Source organism: Ascaphus truei, chromosome 4, assembly GCF_040206685.1.
Source record: "Ascaphus truei isolate aAscTru1 chromosome 4, aAscTru1.hap1, whole genome shotgun sequence".
Taxonomy (NCBI): Eukaryota; Metazoa; Chordata; class Amphibia; order Anura; family Ascaphidae; genus Ascaphus; species Ascaphus truei.
The window spans coordinates 100,391,371-100,415,626 of NC_134486.1; the positions used below are offsets into that span (position 1 = coordinate 100,391,371).

Sequence of the window (24,256 nt, forward strand, 5' to 3'; positions counted from 1 at the left end):
AGAAGAGAGGTTATTAGAAAGGTTAATGATGTCCAATTCATGGAGCGACTCGTATCATTCTTGAATCATACTACAAAGAAGTTTGTAGGGATGTCAGATAGGGGGATGCCCCTTTTAGGAAAGAGATTTTGGGATTTAGGCGTGTAGGATATGTTGTTTATGTAAAATGTTGTATGCTATGTAATGTGAAAGTGGATGATTGTAATATTTCTGCAGCAAAATGGCTGTTTCCCCCCTCTCCGCCCCTCCCAATTTATATTTGAAAATCTTAATAAAAATATTAGTTGGGAAAAAAAAAAACCACAGCAGTGTGTGAATATATCACCAGGCAGCAGTTCTCTCGATAGGAAGGGTCAGTCCTAGTAGTCATCAACTGGGCACTTGAACCAAAACCCGGTAATGCAGACAAAGTCCTTTTTGTAGAGGACACACACACACACACACACGGCAAGGTTAACCAGAGACCAAGATTTCCCACATATAAAAAGTAAAAGTTTGTAGATCATCCTATACAGTGTCACACAGTCTGCCAGAAATACTACAGCAAGAGATGTAGGGCCATATTTAAGTCACCAAACAGTGCCAAGCCACAATGCATCTTACTATCCACTCAACTAAATGGGTCGTAAAATACCTTACGTCTTACCCCCGCTTAATAAATAACCTGGCTATATACAGGTATAGAGGCACTCTAAATGCCTATGTGATTCTTGATCAGTTAATCCTGGGGCAAACTTGCCCAGATGTTCCAAGTTGACATATATACGGTACAGCAACAACCAAAAAAAAAAAAAATGTGGAGGTTCACAGGTGTAGTTGCAAAAGTTTCCTGAAGTGTAGTTAATGCTCAAGCAGACAAAAATATAACGTTTCCGGGACCCAGCACCTTCCCCAGACAATGCCACCTGTGAGTAAATAGCCTGTAGTATGAAAGGGATGACAATGCCATAAAATTAATCCCTCCAGTGCCAGAGGGTTGTGCCATCTCTGTGGCCACAGATCCCATGGCACTTCCTGCTCCTGTGACCGCTCTTTGGAGCGATCACGTGATTCTGTGCAATTTCCAGACAGAGAGGGAATGCGTGCGGCCACTCGCCCAGACCCTCAATTTAGTGCGCTAAATGGCGCTCTAATGAGCAAGAACACTTAGTGCATGTCATAAGGGACCCTGAGGTGGCCCTTTTATTGATGTACACAGTACTTCAATGGGGCACTGCAGGGGTTGTGTTATGGAATTTAGCATCTTAAGGATCTCTGAATACGGCGCGGTTGAAGTAGTGGTACGGTGGTAAGCTACATTTATAAAACATTGAGGAAAAGCTCTTGACTGTATTTTATGAAGACTGCTACAATATGTATGCTGCAACACAGTTGCCAGTCTTCATAAAATAAATCCCTTCATCTTTAAAGAGAAAGTGTAACTTATAACCCTGCCAATATAAAAAGGGGGTGGGGAACCATTGGGTTTGTAAATAATAGTAATGGTACTTCATACCCCCTAGTCCCACCACACAATGACCGTAACAAGAGTATGGTTCATATCTATCAATATCTTTATTTCTGTGATCAGTAATTAGCTTTACTAGAATTGCACCAGGGCACAGGTTTCTTTACCAAAATCACACACACAGACCATTGATCCTTACATCTCTAGACAAATGGTTAAGACTGGAACTGTAAGGTTTTAAATGAGTACTTAAGTGTATGCCCTGTGTTAAGTAACTTTTTTGCAGTTATTTACACAAGTCAGGCAGAGTTGACGTCCACCAACTACAGTACAGTTAACATAATTTTGAATGATTTAATCAGGTGTACTTTGTTTTATATTGTCAAATGGTGAAAAACAGTCAGATGCATAGGACGGTGTATATTCTAAAAGATTAGTGGTCACCCGTGTCTAACAAAATTTAGATAAGAAAAAGCTTTACACCAACAGTGAGCAATCAGAGGCCTCTATGAACCTGATCTAGCCTGTGCACTGCTATTAGGGAGATAAACCACCCTAAAGTCACATTATGGAGTAAAAACATGTTAGCACGTCTAATTAGAAATCTCATCTCTTGTATCGAAATGTTTTCATTTATAAATTTAGTTTTTATAGCTTATGTTTCACAAAGGGGGGGAAAGAAATGCAGATTGACAATTTAAAAGAAAAAAAGTTAGATTATATAAAGAAAGGTATAATGTAACAAAACATTAAAGGATTCTCACCCTTCACAATGATTTCTTTTATTCCCCCTGCAGTGAAATGTTATTTTAACTAAAATAAGGAGGGGTTGTCAAGAACCCTGTAAAATCAATTGCTTTGCAAAGAGGTGAAGCCTTTCAATAAAAAGGCACAGGCAATTTAAACAATATTATTTAAGCAACATGGTGTCCAGTTCAATTTCACAATCGTCTTTGTTTTCCAGTTTTATTGCATCACAAAGCATGCTAATTCTTTTCGCAGAAGGATTTACTAGGAGTTTGAATGTACGGAAAGGTTTACACAGACCAAAAACTAGGATGTACAAAAGCAAATTGAAGCTATATACAGCCAAGGTTAACATTCAGAGATTGCAATTATGCCTGAAATACTACAAAAACAACAATAAGTTAAGACCTAAACAGGGCTACATAGAAAAATTTAAACTTCAGATTTCTTATTACACTTGATCTAAAACGTTTGGTTGATTAGTTCCTTGAAACTAAAAAGGGGAATGTTTTTCTAAAATCATCATATGTTTAATATCCTGCGGTTGAATGTCTCTTTCCGTCCAAACTTTGAGAAATTACGACGCAGTAGAAACAGCCAGCTTTTTCAAATGATCCATGAACACTTGTAGACTGACATCATCGGTTAGGATTGGTGCTCCGGACTCCTGAAAAGAAGCACAGATGATAAATTGCGGCATTATTCGAAGCCTAAAAGCAGTCGTGACTTAAACAAAGCCGACGCAGCCAAGTGAAAAACAGTATGCTCCATTATCGATTAAAAAAATAAATAAAAAACAAGTTTCATAGTTTCCAGCTCAGGACTGAGAAAGTGGTAAATCCCAACCCCATCAGTCTGATCTACAACCCTAATGCCAATCATGTATTCAAGGCACTGACCAATTTGTCGCTGTGACAACAAATATATCTTTATGAATTCAATAGAACGTAATCCATTTTGATTTCCCTTAGTAAAACTTTGTTAAAGCTGCAAGGACCCGCATAAGATCACATTAAGTATCGCAAGCTTTCAAACAAACCTCTAACAGAACACTTAAAAGAAGTTCTTTGCAGCCCGTTACTGCCAAGTAATGCTAGGTGATTTAAACATACAATTTGAATCCTATGTAACGAGTATTTTAGCTTACCTGTCCCCAGTTGTACAGATTGTTGTGTGTCTGAGATGGATTGACTTTGGAGAGAAGGAATCTAGCCTAGAAACAGAACAAACACAAGTGCAAAAATTGTTAGAATTATAACAAAAATACTGGATTGCTGATCTTAATGTGGTTCGGTTTTCTTTCTAGGGAAGTCAGACTTTGAATCAAATACATTGTTAATGGTTTGATTAAATTAAGCTCCTTTACTGCCTCTTTAGAAACAGCAGTGCCACCTTTTTGGATGAAAGTCTTAATATACAGTTCCCCAATTTTTGCTCAGCCATCTGAATATTTAACGCTGCTGGGTACAACTGCATCACTTCTCAGACATCACTGGGTCCTAGTTAGAATAACGGCAGATTGCTATATTTTGCCCATGGTGGGATGTACATGGCACTAGAGCTTTAAAATGAAACCTACCACAATAGCTTAAGCACTCTAAATATTTAGCATTATCAGTCTTTATCACATGTAATGTTCTAAATCAGAGTACCTAGGTCGCTGTTAACTTATTAACCTCTTCAGTGACCCTACGTACGTCATGACGTGCCACCCCAGAGGTCCGTTGCTCTTTTTTTTAAGAGGCAGTTTGTGAGGGGGGGGATCCCTGCATTTTTTACTTCATTTCCGATCCAGCGTACGGAAGCCCAGAAGGCATCACGTGAACCATTAGTGCCAGCGGGTCTATGGACATGGAGGCGGCAGTACCCTCTGGCACTGAAGGAGTTAAAGGAGTACTAAAAGGATTTTAAGAGCCTGCATATATTTGAGGACTTCCTGTTTTTATTATTATTATTACCGACTGCGCCTTTAAGTGAAGCACTATCAATGGAATCTACTACATGCTTTTATCTTTAATCCCTTAAGTATTGGTTTTCTTTTCATTTGGACAGTTTCTATTGAGGCAGTAAATATTAAAGTATTCTGATGTATAGAATAGCCTTTGTGGTTTTCAAAATTAGGACTATTAAAATCATAAGACTTGAGGCACAGATAACTCACCTGACTGCCTCCGTGTTCTGTATTGATATAGCGTGGCATTGGGAATCTGCTTTGTAAGATTTCTTGGGCATCATCCAATGGTGCTTGCAGAAGATGTTTAAAGTTCTCATATTCAGCCATTTCCTGGTAGCCCGCATTGCGCCACTGTGCAATAGTCTGCATAGACAGAAAAAAATCAAGTCAAGAAACCAAGTGGTGAAGGAACTATCCAGCAGAAAGTCAGGGTTTGGGATTAATGAACACACGCGCAACCCACAAATGCCACAGCATATCTTGTTTCCAGTTAATATAGGAGAAAATAAGTAATGATTATAATTTTTGCTTGGATCAGGTTGCCTCTGCAGGATCAGCCTGCTAAACTGTAGGGTGAAATGACATGGAATTCTTGGAAGTATCCAAGAACTTTACAAAGCTGCACATTTTCCTTGAAATTATTTTGAAGTGCAGCACAACAGCAACTTAGTTTCAGGATACACCACTGCATGTTTATTTAGAAACGGTTAAGAACTTCTGTGCAATGATTCTTGGTCATATTTTGAAGCTGGACTAGTGGCAAAATGATCAAAGTGTGCTTCTTTACTATAAAATGAGTAGATGTTTGGAAAAGCTTCCTAGAATTGCAGTAGCAAATGCAAATAAAATGTGCTTGGGATAAACACTGGCATGGGAAAGTACAAAAGTAAATAAAATATATATACATTTCCCATCACGTAGGGTATAAAATCTTAATGTATAAAATCTTAATGTATAAGAAATTATGCCAGACAAATAGTCCTGATCTGCTCCCCATGCTTTATATAAACCAACATACCTCACCAAGGTAGATTACAATCTGGAAGAAGGTGTCCATAAGTAGAATTCTATCAGGTAAAATGCTACTGCTGTCCAACAGCACAGGCTGGGGAGGAAGAGAACATATGTATTAATGAGGAATGAAGACAAGTCTTCATAGTAGTGAGAAAAGCGGTGTTGAATGTTAATGGATACGGTTACTGCAGCTGCACGCCTGTTTTTCATTTGAAGTTGAGAGGTTCTGTGCTTACCTCTGGAGGTCCATAGAAAGAGTAAGAGTAGAGAATGGGTTGGATCATTATCAGAGACTGGGTCAAGTCTTGTCTAGCGAAGTGATGACGATAATACGATGACTCATCAGGGCTGTTATTAAACACTTGAAGGAAAGGTGATCTTCTTAAATGGAACATAAACTATATATTTTTTTCAAGGAAAGACCAAATCGAAAAAAATAAATTAATATACACATTGACCGTATAGGCAGTATATATTTACCAAGGAAAACTGGCATAACACAGAAAGAGGGGGAAAAAAGAAAAGCACGTTTTTCTAAAGTTTTGTACAATTGCATCTCTGTAAGAAATACGAAATTAAAAAAGTTGTAATCAAACAGATCAAGTTATTGTGATGATTTGCAATGGTTATTGGAATATATGGTCTAACAAGTGAGTGAAGCGGGGGGGGGGGGGGAGAAACCACCCTAAATACTGTTTTCCGACAGGGCCCGTGTCCAAAATATATGGGGCAATATTAAAAATAGATTGTCTGTCTTATTCCATAATTTATTAACTTAAAAAAAAAAAAATTTTGTTTTATCTTGGACAGGACATGTGTATTCTTACCTGAGGATAAAGAGAAAACGAGTCTGACAGTCTGAAGGAAGTTGGGTCATCTTTGTTGTACTGTCCAAACTTCTGGCACTGTTAAAAGGAGGAATTTAGAACTAGATGATTAATGCTCACAAGACATTTCAGCTTTCCAATTATCATTAAGCCCTGAACACACAAAGTGGCCACATTAATAATGAAGTATTCAAGATCATGCGCTTATAATTTTATTTTAATATCATTTGATTCTAAACTCCTCGTTATTAATACTTTGTTAAGTGTGACTATTGTAAATATGGTGATTGTGCACTGCGTGATGAAAAGTAATACTGACAGTACTTATTTATTGCACTTGGTTTTGGCTGCATGTAGAAATGCACTTCCCCCAAAAGGAGAGTGATGTGCACTAGAATTCAAATACATTTATAATTTAAACTGGATTTTAAGTAGACATGAAACTGGGAACACCAATCAAAATGTATATCACCAACTAAAACGTCACAAAAAAAAAAAGTGAACATTAATTTCTTTACTATATTTATTGTCCGTATAAGCTAAATTTAATGTTGTAGTGTGACCACTTATTTTCAAATCTGGAAAGGAACAAAATATAGTTGGAAGGTAAACTACATTATCTCTTGATACATTGAATTTGTAATACACGTCATTTCAGTGTGTGCCGTTCTATAGTATAACTTCGGTATTACAGTATGACACAGCACTTACAAGTCTGATGAGCTGCCTGTCCAACCATCTGAGAACATCCGGTCCCTCCTCAGTCTCGGCTCTGTACACCCCCAGACGCGCCATTAGCACCGCTGCTGCTTCCTGATCAAAGGCTGCCTCTATGTGCTGGAGCTGGCTCTGAGCATCTGCCCAACTAGTAACAGAAAGACAGCCGTAAATATTGGTAGTAGCGCAGCAAGAGAGAGTTTCCCATTTGAGGTGATGTCCAAGTAATTTATCTTGCACATTGCCCAGTTTTATTTCACTAGAGGACTACACAAACCACCCTTAAAAACATGGAAGAAAAAAGGATTTACTTTCTAGCAATTGTGGTGACTCGGATCCGTTTGTGTGTGCTGGAATGCTGGTACTGGGTGACAAACTGCACCGCTCCACGTCCACCTTGAGGTATAGGTGCATTGTGCTAAAGAAACAAAACAGGCATTGATATACATGGAGGTTAGTACATGGGTTTCATTTATGAACGGACAGAAATCAGAGTTCTGTAATTACACTTGAACTTTCTAATGTAGCCGACAATGTACACAGAGGTTTACAGGCAAAATGAACCCTTGGTCCACGGAGTTTACAATCAAAGTTTGGTGCCTGCGACTTCTCATAAGCTTATAGGGGTCAACGTCAAAATGGAAAAATAAAAAGTGACACAGTGCACATTTTCATGTCATTACCCTGAATACCTGGCTACAGTGGAAACACCGTTTGCTAAACGATAATGGGTAAAGACAGGGTTGCAGACCTGTCTGAGATATGCAAAAACACAATTATTTTTATTTACTGTACAGTGGAGGGTGTCATTTTTTTAACACACCATAAAAAAAAAAATTTTTAAGGCTTGGTTGTGCCCGAGACAATAAGACATTAAAATTACGTCCAATGTTGAAAAGGAGCAGACAATGGAAATCGAGCCAGGTTAATCTACATCAAAAGGCAGTGTCTTTCACCACTTGGCTACTGATATAGTTCAATATAAAGCAAATATGCAACATCAAGTCAGCACTTTTGCAATTAGAAACATAATTTACTTAAAATACAATTAGAGAGCATGATTGTCTTCTAAAAAATTGTATTAAAGGGTTGATTAGCATACGTAGCATTATAACATCTCTCTCTCCAAGGTAGAAAAATACTGGAGGCCAAATCTTTTTACCAGAAACACCTTTGTTCTCTAAAATATTTAGTCGTAAACAGCAAGTCAAGATAAAAGTTTGCCAAATTTGACGGGCTCAGGAAAGAGAGGGAAAAAAAAAAAAAAAAAAACACAGTTACCTGATTTACCACTTCAAAATAAACAGCGAGGGTTGTACTTGGATCAAGGCTACAAATCTTCCACTGACATGTTCCACCAACACCTAGTTCCTAAGGAGAACAAATAATGGGAGTTATTTTAGCTTGAGACTCGACTGAGTTTAGAACTTATGCCAGCAAATCAAACTGCTACTTTTAGAGAATTGGTTACATGTCAACTTGTCTTCTACTCATGTGGAAGCAGACTCCCCGATTAAATATGTTGTGAACTGCTTCTCTGATTCGGGACAGGTTGCTCAAAGGCTTCCTTGAGAAGTGCTTTACAGCAAATTATGTTCATAAAAACAGTCACCCTCTTTAAATGAATCCTTACTGCACTAAGGCCCACTAACGGGGGTGGGGTGGAAAGGTTGGACTGATTTTAAGACAACTTTCAGTGACACAAGGCCCCCCGCTTAACCGTCCTCCTCCTGGGACTGCATTACAGGCATACCCCGGTTTAAGGACACTCGCGAGTAAGGACATATCGCCCAATAGGCAAACAGCAGCTCACGCATGTGCCTGTCATCACGTCCTGAGCAGCAATACTGGCTCCCTACCTGTACCGAAGCTGTGCGCAAGCGGGGAGACTATAGTGCCTGTTACAAATGCGTTATTTACATCAGTTAGGCACATATATGACGATTGCAGAACAGTACATGCATCTATAAGTGGGGAAAAGGTAGTGCTTCACTTAAAGTACATTTTCACTTTACATACATGCTCCGGTCCCATTGCGTACGTTAATGCGGGGTATGCCTGTACTTTATAAAATCAGATGTACTTACGTTTTCAGATATGCAGGGTCCTTTCACATTTAAGGAAACACATGGTCCAATAGTACCTGAAATTTTCAGCTCTCTCGAAGTCTGTTAGAAACAAAAAGAAACTTAACAGAAAAGAAAAAACCCCACAGAATAAATTGTGCCTAAAACTAGGAGAGTGTAACCACTTTTTTTTTTTTTTAGATGCTTATAATGCTGGTTCTTAATCATTCACATTGTTAAATAGTTAAGAGAACTAGAAGCCAAGAGAAAACAAGTATAATGCCCAACACCTATATAGCGCAAGTATTGCTTTAAAGCTGCAGTTGAAGCTGCCGTTTAAAAGACATTTCCATTCAATACAATCTGCACACCGATAAGCTAAGTTGCCGATCGATCGGCAATGATTCGGCTAGGGGGTTCTTTAAATAACGGTTAGTGCTGCAGAAGAGGATCCAAGATGCAAAGTTGTGTGTGGAAGATCATGCGACAAGGCGGGCACTAGATACAACTGGTGCACTGCTAGAGAGAGGGTAAATGTGGTGTGCCAGAGCCTGTCTCCGAAGAGGAAGGGGATGCGACTTTGTAAATGGTTGCTATAGAAGCAAAAATGCTTGTTACATTAGAATACATTAAAAATATCTTTAAAAATAGTTTTTCCCCCCAAAAAATGCCTCAAGTATTTTCTCATCGTACAGAACTGAGTTTTTTTTTATTAAATAAAACACATGTAGGCCATTGCTTCAACTGCAGGTTTAAAAAAAATAAAATCATGTGTCTTGTAATGATCTAAATAACAGCTTCAATGAACATTCCTTGTGAGCTAAATAAAGTGTGAAAACGGACGACAGCTGTCCAATAAATTGCAGTCAATTATATCTTCTATTATATAAGAAAATCATGATGAGTGGCTTTTGTATCGAACATCTCTCATTAGCAGCAATGTGTGTCTCTGTGCTGCACCCATTGTAAACTGGCAGAAAGACATTGTGCCGGCCTCCGATTCTCTACACAGAACTTACATGCCATGTTGGTGCACAGGAAAAATATAGGACTTAAAAATTGATCTAATCTGAATTCTGGGAGTTTCCAACTCCAAAACCAGTTTCTTTTTTACTAGACCGAAAATCATAAAAAGGCTGCTGCTCTGAGCATTATTGCCTCCAACAGCAAAGAGGTTAATGGTTAAAAAAAAAAAAAAGGACGTCTGGGGGTTAGTCACCCAAACAGGGTTCAAGATGACCAGTTTAGGATTTAAATAATTGTAGATCCATCATTGTCTGAAAGCAAGACTGCAGGGAAGTGTGTTCTAATTATGCAATAGATCTGAGCTCACCTTGACTTCAAGAGTAGCTCCAAAGGCCATTTTGAATTCTCCATTTACATCTTTGCTGAAAACTCTCTGGAATGTTTGCTTAAACAGAGATGTGTTGAAAGAATCGCCAATCACAATCTGACCTCTGCAAATGAAAACATTAAAAAAAAAAAAAAAAGACGCAAGATTAGCCGGCACGAGAAATAGGAATTACTAGATCAAAACTACTTGTCCTACCATAGGATTAATTTTGATACATAGGACTTGCTGCTTTACATATTTGTGTATTTCTTTTGTTATATTTTATATGGATGAATGTATCTTGTAGTGTGTTGGTGAAATTATGTTGTTTCAATAATGGTGTATTTTTTCCCACAATGAATACTTATTTCTGTCCCCACTTCTCTATTGGGAGGGTATATATTTTTGCTATAGCATCGTCGTCTTAATGGGAGCACCATTTATCGATCATTTGAATGTGCTTATTTTGGGTGCAGTGTGTAACATACCATGCAAATATATTAGAATATTGATAACATACCCAGTGAGGTTTGAACAACATTTCATCTCCAGAAGACCTGTCTGATCCAGTGCACAAGCATAAATGTCAATGCAATGCCCATTGGCTGCACTACGGTTTGCCAATGCTTCATAGTGCTGTGGAAATAGAATAGTGTCACTGATACAGCGCATTGTAATGCAAAAAGGACGCCATCCACACAAATGTAAGCAAAAATGACTACATAGATATACAAGTTTTTTTTTTAAAATCAGATATACTGTATACACAAGTGACTACATGTATGTGCATCTTATCCCAGATAAAGCAGGTACAATTGGGTATATTATAATTCATTTATCCATACTGCTGTCATCTTCACTAATGCTTACATAAAGTAAGAGAATACAGAAAAGATTTCCTTGGAGATGTAGCCCGTTTGAAAGACATATTTGCAACACAGAGAGCTGCATTGTGTTACAGGCTTCCGGGCAGTGAAAAAGTCACATCAAGCGTTCCTGAAGCCTTCCATTGTCTGACCCAAGAAAGCCTTTACCCCACCCCCCCACCTAAAGGACGCCCCAACAAAAGAATAAAAGGAATGTCCGTGCCTTGGTAGCCTTCTTCATGAGACGCGCATTGTCCTTTTCTATATCATGCCAAGAGCGAATTGGTGTTTTTAGTTCATCTCCAACTACCATGCCGGGGCCTTGTGTTGGTGGTCCTCCTGTAAATAACATTATCCTAGCCCCGGTGTTCGGAAGGGTTCCCTAGAAAAAAACATAAGCATTACAAAATTAATAGAAAATATAAACACAGGGAGGCAAACAAAATGCAATATTTTAGTTACATAATGAGCACTGCAGTGCGAATATGTAATGCAGTGCGAATATGTAATGCAGTGCAAATATGTAATGCAGTGCAAATATGTAATGCAGTGCAAATATGTAATGCAGTGCAAATATGTAATGCAGTGCAAATATGTAATGCAGTGCAAATATGTAATGCAGTGCAAATATGTAATGCAGTGCAAATATGTAATGCAGTGCAAATATGTAATGCAGTGCAAATATGTAATGCAGTGCAAATATGTAATGCAGTGCAAATATGTAATGCAGTGCAAATATGTAATGCAGTGCAAATATGTAATGCAGTGCAAATATGTAATGCAGTGCAAATATGTAATGCAGTGCAAATATGTAATGCAGTGCAAATATGTAATGCAGTGCAAATATGTAATGCAGTGCAAATATGTAATGCAGTGCAAATATGTAATGCAGTGCAAATATGTAACGCAGTGCAAATATGTAATGCAGTGCAAATATGTAACGCAGTGCACTTTTCTAATAACATTCCTGTGTCTTTACACTTATTTAATATTGCTGTACAACAATTACTCCTTTACTTTCCATTATCCAAATCTTAAAATCAAATACTGTATAAACAATCTGGGAAATTACAATGTTTGGTGCCATTTTGGTATGGCTGACAAAAGTATATATCTTGCACGTAAATTTTTTTCTTTTTTTAGCTCCTTTCGAACAGCTAAAAAATAATATCAAAAAAATGTATGATAGAAAAAAAAAAAGGGGGTGTATTATTAGTAAGTACTGTACCTCCAATAATCCCACAGCAATAGACAAAGCTACTCCAGAAGACCTAAGAGGTCTTTTACCCTGAGGCACAGGCCATGGGTCACGTTGTAACTCCCCAAGTAAATCTGTTAAATTCATGTCAATTTTGTGAATTGGCTGCAGAAACCTGAAATTGACAAAGAGAAAAAAAAAAGTGTATTACAATAACATTAAATACCCAAACAAATATTTAGCCTTGTATACCACAGGACGGGTGCCTTAATGCTGCACAAATACTATTTGAACATACAATGAATTCCTACCCCCTAATAGATACAGTAGCACCTTGTTGGTTCCATGTCAATCACCAACACCTTAAAGCCGCAGTTTTTTTTTTTTTTTTTTTTTAATTTTTTTTTTTTACTTCAATAGTTTCATGTGTGCAATCTCTAATTACCTAAAGAACTGTATAGCTGCAGGTCAATTCGTTCTCCATGTAATTTGGTGACATTAGTGAAGGGATCTGTTTTTTTTCTGCTTCTGTCACTCAGTGGAAGCTCATGAATATTCATGAGCACTCCTGCACTGACATGTGCTAGAGGGAGGGCAGGGCTGACAAAGGGGTGTGCCAGAGCTTGTGACAGGACATGAAGGGGCAGTGCCTTAGCAAATGGTTGTTAAAATAGAATACAAGAAAATTGGTCTTTCAAAGTTGTTTTTTTAAAAACAGAAAATGCTAAAAGTATTTTTTCTTACTACAAAACTGATTTATTAAAAAAAAAATACACATGCAGAATATTGACTGAACTGCAGCTTTAAACACCTAGCAATAACGCCATATAGGATTTCACTGCCGGAAAGACCTATACATATTCTTTAAAACGCTCTAAAAGATGAGGCGATTTAGCTACCACTTATAATAAAATATCAATAGTTAAAAGCCAGCTTTAAATAGCCCACTAATCACTGCACAGGCATCTTACCGGCTTGACATAAAAGACTGCTCCTGAGGCTGCAGTGGCCTTCCTTGTTGTGCCGGGGCTGCAGGCGTCGAAAGACCCAACATGTCCTATATTTGAAAAAAGTATCCATATTTAGAAAAACAGCAAACAAACAAATACTTGTTTTATAGTAAGCAGCGTGTTCAAAGAAGCAATGAGATATGAAACATACCGATTAATACTTTATGTATTTTACTTTAAATGTAGCAAATAATTTTTTTTTTTTTTACAAAATTGTTTTGAAGAGATTTTTTTTTTTTAATTATTATTATAAATAGCAGTATTTCACACACTGCATTGTAAATCTGTCCTAATGTGGCTCAAGGCAAGCTTGAAGGATACTCCAACACAGAAGATTGTTCAGTAAATACCAGGTATTTGAAATGTACTTTCGTCTTTAAATCTATGTACAAAGGGCAGTACACCTCACCAGAATCCCCAATGAATCACCTGATAACCTGTCATTTAGCAGCTATGCAACAATATCAACAGGTCACAGCAAAGTCCTCCACTGCCCACCTGTATTTGCTTGGCAGTCAGATCCTTTGTCCCCCTGAAGACGTAGCTTTTAGAGATCCCGTCACAGCTTAGTTCATGTACTTGCACCATTCTGCCAAAGGTGATCAGACCGACTAAAGCATCTGGGGGCAGCAAGCTGAGGGACATCTGCAAGGATTCCTTGAGAGCCTGCAGGTCTTCCTCTTCCAAACATGTATCCACCACATACAAGAAGATCAGTGGTGTCTGTGCCCCTCGCTGTAATAACAAAAGCAAATCCAATTCGGGAACACAATTTCATTATGACATCTCAATACAGCAATGTAATTAAGAACTATTGTCCGCTAATAACCTTTTAGTAAATTACTTTTTGTCACGTTTTCAGATAATAAATATACAGCATGTGATCATTCACACTGCAGAGTAGCTATTAAAGTACAATTGTCAAAAACCCGTTTTCAGGCCTAAAATGCTGTAAAAAGCCAATTCAATGTTTTCAAAGATACAAGAGTAACTATGCATATTCAAAAAGATATTTAGATGCAAACCTAGAGGGGGGGGGGGGAAACAAAAACAAACACATCTTCCCTTTGGTTGCACTTTTCCGTATGAAATGAATTAGCAGTTTATGGATTGTCATTTGCATTTCAAAAGCCATCACTAAAAGGGAAACTGAAAGGGGTACTTAATTGGTCTTTCCATATCCTTGGCCATTGACACACAAAAAAAAAAAAAAAACACAATGACAATGGACTAAAATAATAGTCGTTTTAACATTTTTTTTGCGCCTCAGTAAGATTTGCAAGACACAAACTCAGTGATTTCAACCACAATATTTCAAAGCAGATCAACCATTATGAAATAATTGCCAGAGTCAATAGTTGTGAGCAACGCATTTGTGGCAATCTGGGATTTGGAGATAAAGAGGCAAAATAATTTCAGAGTCTAAAGCTGTCCCAGGTACTTCATCTCAGACATAAAACTGCTGAACATATGAACATACCTGAACTATGTATTCAATGGTGGAGAACTGTGACATTAGTTCTGCAGGCTGATTCACTTCCGATATTCCAGCATACGTTGGAGGGAACTGTGCAAAAAATACACCATGCAATGTAATCACTGGACTGCATTTCCTTTATGCACATGAATGTTCAATTAGCAGTCCCACCTAACGTATTCTCCCTCTACCCCTTTTTTAAATGAAAAATAAAGCAGCATGGGGAGCAAAGGGTCCAGTGGAGGAGGGGGGGGGGGCGGGTTAAGTTATTTAAAACAGACACACACGGTTAAAGGGTTTATGTATATTGGAGAGAGAGAGAGATATATATACAGGTAAACCCCGTTATAGCGCGGTCCTCGGGGGCCACCCGATCCGACCACGCTAGACCCGGGGTTGTGCTAATTTAAAAAATAAATGGCCGCCGCGCGCCCGATCGGGAGGGAGGGAGTGAGGAGGGAGGGAAGGGGTGGCCGGAAGCCCTACACGTCCCCTAGCAACGGCGAGTCCAGCCGCAACCTGCTCCTTACCTCCCACCACCGGCATCCATTTCCTCCCCCCCCCATGCCCCCACACCTACACCCCCTCCTCGGCATAGCCCACGCGGCCCTACGAGTCCCAGCCTGCTCCTCACTCACCCCCCCTCCTCGGCATAGCCCACGCGGCCCTCCGAGTCCCAGCCTGCTCCTAACTCACCCCCCCTCCTCGGCATAGCCCACGCGGCCCTCCGAGTCTCAGCCTGCTCCTCACTCACCCCCCCTCCTCCCGACACCCCCCCTCCTCCCGACACCCCCCCCCTCCTCCCGACACCCCCCCCCCCTCCTGATGCCAGCTCCGCTCCGATCTCAGCAGCCGACACCAAAGGTAGGGAGGGGGAGTGGGAGGTGTGGTGTAGTGTGCTGTGAGAGTGTGCTGTGAGAGTGTGCTGTGAGAGTGTGCTGTGAGAGTGTGCTGTGAGAGTGTGCTGTGAGAGTGTGCTGTGAGAGTGTGCTGTGAGATCTGTGAGTGCTGTGAGTGCTGTGAGATCTGTGAGTGCTGAGAGCTATGAGTGCTGTGTGCTGAGAGCTATGAGTGCTGTGTGCTGAGAGCGTGCTGAGAGCTGTGAGAGTGTGCGCAGGGAGTGAGTGTTTTTTTTTTTTTAAACGGGAGCCGCGTGAAAACCGCGTTATAACCGATTCGCGTTATAACAGGTCGCGCTATAACGGGGTTTACCTGTATATAGACACACACACACACACACACACACACACACACACACACACACACACACACACAAGTCAAAGGACATCAGTGTACAAGACATTTTTATAAGGGATTCAATGATTTAATGATTTTAGGTCACATGTAATTTAAAAGTGAGCCACCTACTTGATTTCGTTGAAAGCAGAAGTTACATGCCCATAGCTTAGCTCTGTAGTCAACTTGACTGCAAAAGGAAGACACGTGTTAGATAAAGCAAATAACAGGGATAGCACCAAAGCACCAAATGAATTCAATGTGCAATCCACACGAGTTTGGCCTTTCACCGCTAGCATTACTGAGTTACTGTGCTAATAAAAAGAGATGAAGCACATTTACAAAATAGAAAGTAACAACTTTGCATAACGCAAATACATTTTTTGCTCGACCACCACTGGCTGAGGTTTAGCAAATCCATATATTAGACGTGCGTCACTACTCAGATGGAGTACCTGCAGTTTTTGAATGGGGTTTTTTTTTTTTTATAGCACCCACTTTTCAGACCAAAACATTGGCGCGGTTATGAAATAAACAGCCCCAGCTGTGGTTCCAATTTTTGGAAGTAAAGGACATTATTAACTTGCAAAACAGATCTGTACAAGGCACCCAGGAAAACGGTAACAAATGGCCAACATCATCCAAACCTTTTTAGTGATGTAAGAGACCACAACATTCATTTAGCAATACATTTAACCAATCTCCAAGTACCAGGGCATTAGCCAGAACTTAACATAAGGACGGACTACAAACATGCAAATTTAGATACCCAGCACGGCTTTAACAAATACAGAAGCAATTTCTGAAACCCACTGTAAAATAAAGCATTTACAAGGTCCTTTTTACCCCTTTCGTATGAATGTACAACGTGGAAGCCTTACAATATTGGTGCCTTACAGGTAACAGTGGTCTTACCAAAGTGGATTAAGGACTGCTTTGCAAGTCGGCCTTGTGCAAAGCACCGGCTCATACTGTACGGGAGGGAGGTCGGGGCGTTCCTTCAGGGGAGTAAAAAGGCAGCCCATCGGTACAACCATCCTTGTGGCTTCCAGCCTGCTGGAGGGCCACACATTCCAGCTGAAACGAACCCCATCTCGTTCTTCATTCTGCTGAATGAACTCCAAGTACGTAGCCATGAAAAAACGCAGGCGATCTAGAGAAAAAAACCAAAGACAACTGTTAAATCATTGGTAAGACACTAAAAGTAGGAAAGGTGCATCTAGCTGTAACTAAAAAGGACCGCTATCGGCCAATTAGGTAATTAGCACAGTGGTAAGTTTAAAATGTGATTACGGTTTATTATAAAATGCTTTGGAAATTGTATTGTATGTCTTTATTTATATAGCGCCATTAATGTACATAGCGCTTCACAGTAGTAATACATGTGGTAATCGAATAAATAACCGATAATATAAATAACAGATCATGGGAATAAGTGCTTTAGACAAACATAACATTAAGGAAGAGGAGTCCCTGCCCCGAGGAGCTTACAATCTAATTGGTAGGTAGGGAGAACGTACAGAGACAGGAGGAGGGAGTTCTGGTAAGTGCGTCTGCAGGGGGCCAAGCTTTATGTATCATGTGTTCAGAATGTTCACAGTGCTAGTGTTAATGTGTTACAATCGTCAATCTCCTGTATAAAGGCTGTGTGGGGCCTTCTACAACACAGACTACTCGTCAATTTCTCAATATTATGCTTAATCACACAAAACTGGAGAACAATAAGTACCTGGTATAAGAAAAAATTAACAGCATCCAATGAAAATAAAATCATAAATATTTTAGAGAATACGCAAGAAACTCATAGGGATGATTGCATCTTCCTAAAGAGGTCATTACATGGCTAAGTTTTAAAAGTACAGTTCCTTAAAGCAGGAGGTCGGAAACATCCAGCCTGCAGTAATAATTGAAGTAAATTTGTAGAAAGTGAAAAATATTTCCAACTGTGCTTTCATATACCCGTTTTTCTTTCCTTCTTTAACTGATTTAGGCTGCGCTTATAGTGCCTGGCGACGCGACTTAGCTCCAAAATAAATCCATTGAATCTGTCGCATGCGCTTATAGTAAGCTCGATGTCGCGACCCAAAATTTGGAAGCCAGTGAAATTTGATTTTTTTTTTTTAGAGACAGTCGCCACATGTGACTGTCTCTAAACCAATCACAGAGCGCTGCCCTCCTCCTTCGTGACGTCACTGGCCTTGTCGCCAGCGACGTCGTTTAAAACTGAAGTTCAACTTTGGCGACAGCATCGGTCGCGTCGCCGGCACTATAAACGTGGCCCAAGATAGAATAAACCAGTAACATTTTAAAGGGTTAGTCCCTCCTAAGACGGAGACAAGTTCAATAGGTTAAATGTAGCAGATTCACACAAAAGGTCAAATGTAAGGTTTTGTTCTATTATCTAATTAACTTTTTCATGGCAAAATAAAAAAGGGCTGGATTTTTTTTTACAATCTGTGTCTGGTATCTCGAGGATGAGATGTTATCCGCCCTTATGACTAGTGGAAAATTGTTGACTTACTTTGATTTATGGCTTCATAGTTACCATACAATGAACAAAAACAGCCAGATAACTCCAAGTATCTGATGCTTTTTCTCTGGGCCACTGAATTAAAGCATATTTATTTTTAACAGGATGCAAATAAGCAAAACTGCATCTTAACAGCTATTGGATTTTTCCCAAGGAAGACAATTGCAATAAGTTGTTTCAATGTAAATAGTGCTTGTTCTACACCTGGTCAGCTATACTCCATGTGAATTACACTGCACTATAATCAATAGTGATACAGTGTGAGACACACACACACGTCATTTGGACCATTTGAACTTTGTCATATTGCAATTTCATTTCTGACATAAGCCACCATTAAAGAGGCAATCCAAGCTGGGTTTTTTTCCCTACTCCTTTTTTGAATACAGGATTGAAGCAGGGGGTCTTCAGAGCGGAACACCAGTACGTTCAGCTCTGGGGACCCCCTGCTTCCGGAGGTACTTACCTCCATAGCGGGTGCCGGTAGTCACTCTGGGGTTCACATTATTGCTGCTTTTCAAAGCCAATAGGAAGCCGTGACGTCACCCGGTGCGGCTTCCTATGGGCCCATGTGATGAGGAAGCTGAAAACAGCACAGGGATACCAGCACCACATTCGTACCTCGGAGGTATGTATCTCTGGAACCAGGGGGTTCCCGGAGCTGAAATTATGTGGGTTTAGCTCCAGAGGCCCCCTGCATCAAACATCAAACTTGTATTTTTTATTTATTTTTTTAAAAAGGAAATAAGGGAGAAGAAGATATTCTTATCAGTCTTAAAGGTAGAATTCACAGAGAATTGTGTGCAAGATGTCAAAGTACAAAAGGGCTTGGCTGCAGTGAACATTTGCCAGCTCCTATGACATTATTCATGTTAAAATTTGTGAAGGCAGATACACAACACAGTTTACTTTAAATAACCTGTTGCTTACATAGAAACTGCTTCCAGAAAGCCAATGAGCAAAGCCCTAACCTTGATTGTAGTAGCATAAGCCAGGGGTGCGCAAACTGGGGTGCGCAGCGTTTACAGAGGCCCCGCGCTTCCCCGGAGGCATTTCAATTAAATACCGGGGATCGCGCGAGGCCTCTGTAACTTCACTTACCTTGGCTTCCATCGAGGCATCACTATGGCAACCCGATGGCAATGTGACATCACATGACCCCGCGGCATCCTTTGACACCAGAGCCGAGCAGGGGGGGGGGGGGGGAAGGATGGGGGTGCGCGCAGTGAGGGGAGAGCAGGCAGGGGGGCACAGGGAGGGGGAAAAAAAAGTTTGTGCACCCCTGACAGACTATGCTGCTGGTAGTGACACGCATCATGCATCAATTAAGACTTCTTAAAGCAGCAGTTCAAGCTGCCTTTTTTTTTTCCATTCAATATGTGCATCACGTGAGTCCTCTGCAACAGTAACACTTAACGGGATTCAGACGCATCTCCATGACATTTCGACCCCGGAGCGTCATTTCACGCAGCTGGCAGGTAGGAGGGGGCGCGACGCGTCACCAGAAGCCGTCTGAGCCAAGGTAAGTGTATTTTACAGAGCCCTTTGCTGCTTCCCCTGCATTTAATTTAAGTACCTTCGGGAAGCGCGTGGGGCCTCTAAACCCCGCGAAGACAATCACGCGCCCCCCAGTTTGTGTACCCCTGGCCTAAACGTTCACTGTTGGCGCCAGAGTCCCGCCGCTGCCTCCTGCTCAGCAGCACAGTGCTGACAGACACGGCAGTCACTGTGACCAGCAACAGCACAACCTATCTTGCTTTAAGTAGGATATGTTGCACGGTTGTCGGTCGGGAAAATGACATTGACAGCCAGGTCAGTGAGTACCGTGCTGCAGAGCGACGCACGGAGCAGAGGTACAGACAGAACATCGAGTGACAGCAACAGGCGCGATGCACAGGAGGGGGAGAGAACCTTCCGTGACTGCCCCCGTCGTTGTCAAACTTGTATCTAAGGGAAGTGTGTGTGTGTATATATATATATATCCCTCAATTAGAGTGCGAGTATATGCAGGGGTAGACAAAACATTAAAAACATAGGCACCCCTCTGGATTTTTAGGAGCCAGAGTTTGGCGTGTGTGTTTACACACACACACACACACACACACACACACACACACACACACACACACACACACACACACACACACACACACACACACACACACACACACACCAAGCTATGGCTCCTAAAAATCCAGACGGGTGCCTAAGTTTTTAATGTTTTGTCTACCCCTGCATACACACACTCTAATTGCCAAATATATGTATGTATATGTATGTATATATATATATATTATATATATACATACACGATTGTGTAGAGGTACAGTATATAGTGTGATTACGTGTGTATAGAAGTGTACACATAAATAATTACTTTTCTTACCTCTCTCACACACACAGCAGTCCGGCTCTCGGTGACACGGGCTTCTTAGGCCGCCGCTCTCTGTGTCCGGCTGACGTCTCCTTCCTGTCTCAGGAAGTACAGCTCAGCTCTAAACCGGTTGGACCGTCGCCTGCCCGCACTGATGACGTCAGGAGGCGGGGAGAAACTGACGCAGCCAGGCTACGTCATTCCCTGCAACCAATCAGACGGCGCTGTCTCGCCTACAAGCCCTGACGTCCCGGACGCCCAATCCAACATGCCTTGGTTTAGTAACAGAACCGCCCCTTCCCATCTGAGCTGACGTCATCACGTCGCCTCAGAGGCGTCCATGGTTTGGGATTCAATTGCTTTTCTGTGTTCTGTCTGACATTTAATAAAGTGGCTGTTGAATTGTGACTACTCACACAAGCACGCAATGTATTAACAATTACACCTGGCATGTATAGTGTTCTGAAACTTTCTAGAGTATCTCCTCTACAGATACCATTTTAATTATGCAAATATGTCATAAATAATAATCTGGGTTTTATTATTTTTGTTGAGCTCTCCCTTTTGTTAATTTATTGTTGGACAAGTACTTGTTATTTTATTTCCCTTACAGGCTTTACAGCAACATTAAGTGTAAAAATGTGGGGGTCTAGAGCTGTGTTTTTCAACGGGTACCCTGTTCGTCAAAGGGTTCTCTGCAATTTTATTGTCATTTGAAAATTGTACCGGATACCGAAGAATTTACAATCCATCCGATCTAAAACGTGCAAAAAGAGAGGATTGGGGTACCGTACAATGCATCTGATCCCAGGCGCACTATTAGTGTAGGGTGACTCGGTGACCGGGACTGTCCCGATTTTGGGACTGTGTTCGGTTGTCCCTACGACTTTTAAAAAAGTGCCAAAACGTCCGTTTTTTTGTTTGCATGCGTAGGGTGACCAGACGTCCCGGTTTAGCTGTGATAGTCCCGGTTTTTAGGCCTCTGTCTCCGAGTTTTTGGGCCACTGTCCCGGTTTTCTATCGGCGCGATCAGCACTTGCTGGTGGCTAGTGCACATACTGTACGCGATTGGTGCTTGCCATCCACGCATGCATGACCGGCAAGCTCCAGTCGTGCATGTGCACTACCGGTCGGCAGGTGCCGATCGTACATGCGCATAAGCGACCAGCAAGTTCTCATCGTGCATCTGCAGTTGGCACTCACGACTGCACATGCACAATATTTGCCACGGTTTTTGCTGGGACAAATACAGTCACCCTACGCATGCGTGAACAGCCAGCGCCGATCACAAATGCGCTGCCAGCAGGAGCTGATCGCACATGTGTGGCCAGCAAGAACTGATTATTTGCTTGCACGATCGGTTCTTGCCGTTGATGCATGCGCAAATGGCACGCGCAGATCGCGAATGCACTATTGGCTCTCGCTGACCGCGTATGATCTTTCGGCTTTGCTAGCCATGCATGCGAGAGTGGTGTGGACCGTTCGCGCATGTACCATTGGCTCTGGCTGTTCACGCCTGTGGGGTCGGCGCGGGACATTCACGCATGCGCAAGAGTTGTTCCAGTTTTTCACTGGAAAAATTTAGTTATCCTATATTAGAGAGAATTGGGGTTTCTTACAATAAATCTGATCTCAGACGCGCTATTAGAGAGGGTTGGGGTTCCTTATAATGCATCCGATCTCAGACACACTATTAGAGAGGGTTGTGGTTCCGCAGAATTTGTCAATATAATTATAAGTTTCCTTAACCAAAAAATGTTAGAAAACACCGTTCCTGAGGAATGTGTGTTGGAATTTTTTTACTTTCGCTGTGTAGTATCCTGCTGGATAGGGTTTCCAGGTGTCCGGTATCGAACCGGACTGTCCTGTATTTGGACACTCTGTCCAGTGTAATGGTGTTCACCCCCTCTCTCTGGGAGATCCTTCTATTACATGGTGTCGTGTGGTGCACACCTGCTGGCTCACAGTAGATCTGAGTCTCCCGCATTGTTGTGGAGGAGAACAGGATAGGCTTCTGGGATAGTAACTGATTCTTTCTCACTGTGACAGCGCCTAAATCTCTTGCAGGCCCCAGGGATGTGGGGACAATCCCTGCAGGAGAACTTACTTCCCCTCCCCTGATAGATTGTAGTCTCAGGCAGGAAGATATCTTTGAACAGGATCGCTTTATTTAATACACTGGCAGATGGAACAGCATATGCAACATACTCCACTTCGTGGGGCTTCACCCTCAGGATGTACCCTAGACCTCCACTCCAGGCCAAGGGGCCCTGAAGCAGTCCTTGCTCTTCCCTTACTCCCTTGTGGAGTAAGGGGTGTAGTCTCCCATCCACTCCCCTAGGGGAGGGGATACAGATTGGCAGAGCCCTGCACAATTCTTATGGGTAGACCAGCCTCTCTGAAGGAGGTAGAGGCACTGACTAAATTTAGCAGTGCAGCTCCTTAAGTACACGGGAAGTAGGTACCAGGTCTGAATCCAGGATTGGACAAACACAGGCCTAGTCCCACTGCCTCCCCTGTCAATCAAGAAGCTACTGTGAGTGGGGAAAACCCATGATAACTCCTGGCAGCCTGTTCTTACCGGGGCTTACTGCCAGGAGGGGACAGACTGGTAGCCAGAAACCAGTCCTGGCTACACTAGTAAGAAATGAGAGGTAATACCGGACATGTATGTGTCCGGTATTACCTCTCTGGAAGTAGTGATCTGACCGGCTTGGGGCCGCGGGATTTCCCCGAGCAGGGAGAGAGCAGGGTGGATGCATGGTGAGTGGACAGTTTACTCCATCCTGATTGGCTGCTGCTGGGTAATGCAGCCAATCAGGAGGAGGTGTCAGGAGCTTGGGGGTGGGGCCATGGTGGAGGAAATAGCGTGAAGCAGAGAAAGGTGGGGTGGTAAGTGTCTGTGTCTGTGAGTGAGTGAGTCTGTCTGTGTATTTGTTCTCTTGTGTGTATTTTTTTTGACAATACCCCAAAATGCAATAACATATATATGCATTTCAACCAAGTTCCATAGAAATATGCATGTGCAGAAATTCAATGACACACATATGCGTTTCAAACAGGTCCCATAGAAACACACGCGTACCACACAATGTAATTCAAGCACTACACCAGGGGTGCGCAAAGTTCCCTCATGCTCTCCCCACCCTTTATGGTTGCCATGGCAACGTGATGTCATGTGACAGGTTGCCATGGAGACGCGTCACTGGAACTCAAGGTAAGTAAAAAGTTACAGAGGCCTCGCGCAATCCCTGGCATTTATATTAAATGCCTTCGAGGAAGCGTGGGGCCTCTGTAATAGTCGTGGGCCCCACGAAAATCTCGTGCCCCCTCTCTTTTCGTACCCCTGCACTACACTACTGTATTTCTTCTTGATTATTTATACACAACCTTTTTTTCTTTAGAGGTGAAAATGTCCAAGAGTCAACCAGCCCGAAGAAATTTGTATTATTGTATTTTT

The 24,256-nt window shown here is 41.4% G+C and overlaps 1 protein-coding gene across 1 annotated transcript; it reads right to left on the bottom strand.

The window, feature by feature from the left end:
* Window positions 1–1,535: 1,535 nt before the first annotated feature.
* On the bottom strand, window positions 1,536–20,969 carry SEC23B (SEC23 homolog B, COPII component). The gene is made up of 20 exons (XM_075596265.1): window positions 20,809–20,969; window positions 16,808–17,045; window positions 16,025–16,082; window positions 14,660–14,746; window positions 13,678–13,914; window positions 13,141–13,226; window positions 12,200–12,344; window positions 11,195–11,353; window positions 10,626–10,741; window positions 10,106–10,229; window positions 8,794–8,874; window positions 7,988–8,077; window positions 7,018–7,124; window positions 6,701–6,854; window positions 5,990–6,067; window positions 5,399–5,560; window positions 5,167–5,253; window positions 4,356–4,511; window positions 3,342–3,407; window positions 1,536–2,861 (listed from the first exon to the last, which is right to left on the bottom strand). The coding sequence occupies exons 2-20, from the start codon at window positions 17,026–17,028 to the stop codon at window positions 2,772–2,774; spliced, it is 2,304 nt and encodes a 767-aa protein (XP_075452380.1). The 5' UTR covers window positions 17,029–17,045; window positions 20,809–20,969; the 3' UTR covers window positions 1,536–2,771.
* Between the last annotated feature and the right edge of the window lie 3,287 nt (window positions 20,970–24,256).

Coding starts and splice junctions, on each gene's coding strand:
- SEC23B (XM_075596265.1), bottom strand. CDS start 17,028: ATGGCTACGTACTTGGAGTTCATTCAGCAGAATGAAGAACGAGATGGG. Junction 13,915..14,659: donor CCATTGAATACATAGTTCAG/GTATGTTCATAT, acceptor TTGTTATTACAG/CGAGGGGCACAGACACCACT. Junction 13,227..13,677: donor TGACTGCCAAGCAAATACAG/GTGGGCAGTGGA, acceptor TTTCAAATATAG/GACATGTTGGGTCTTTCGAC.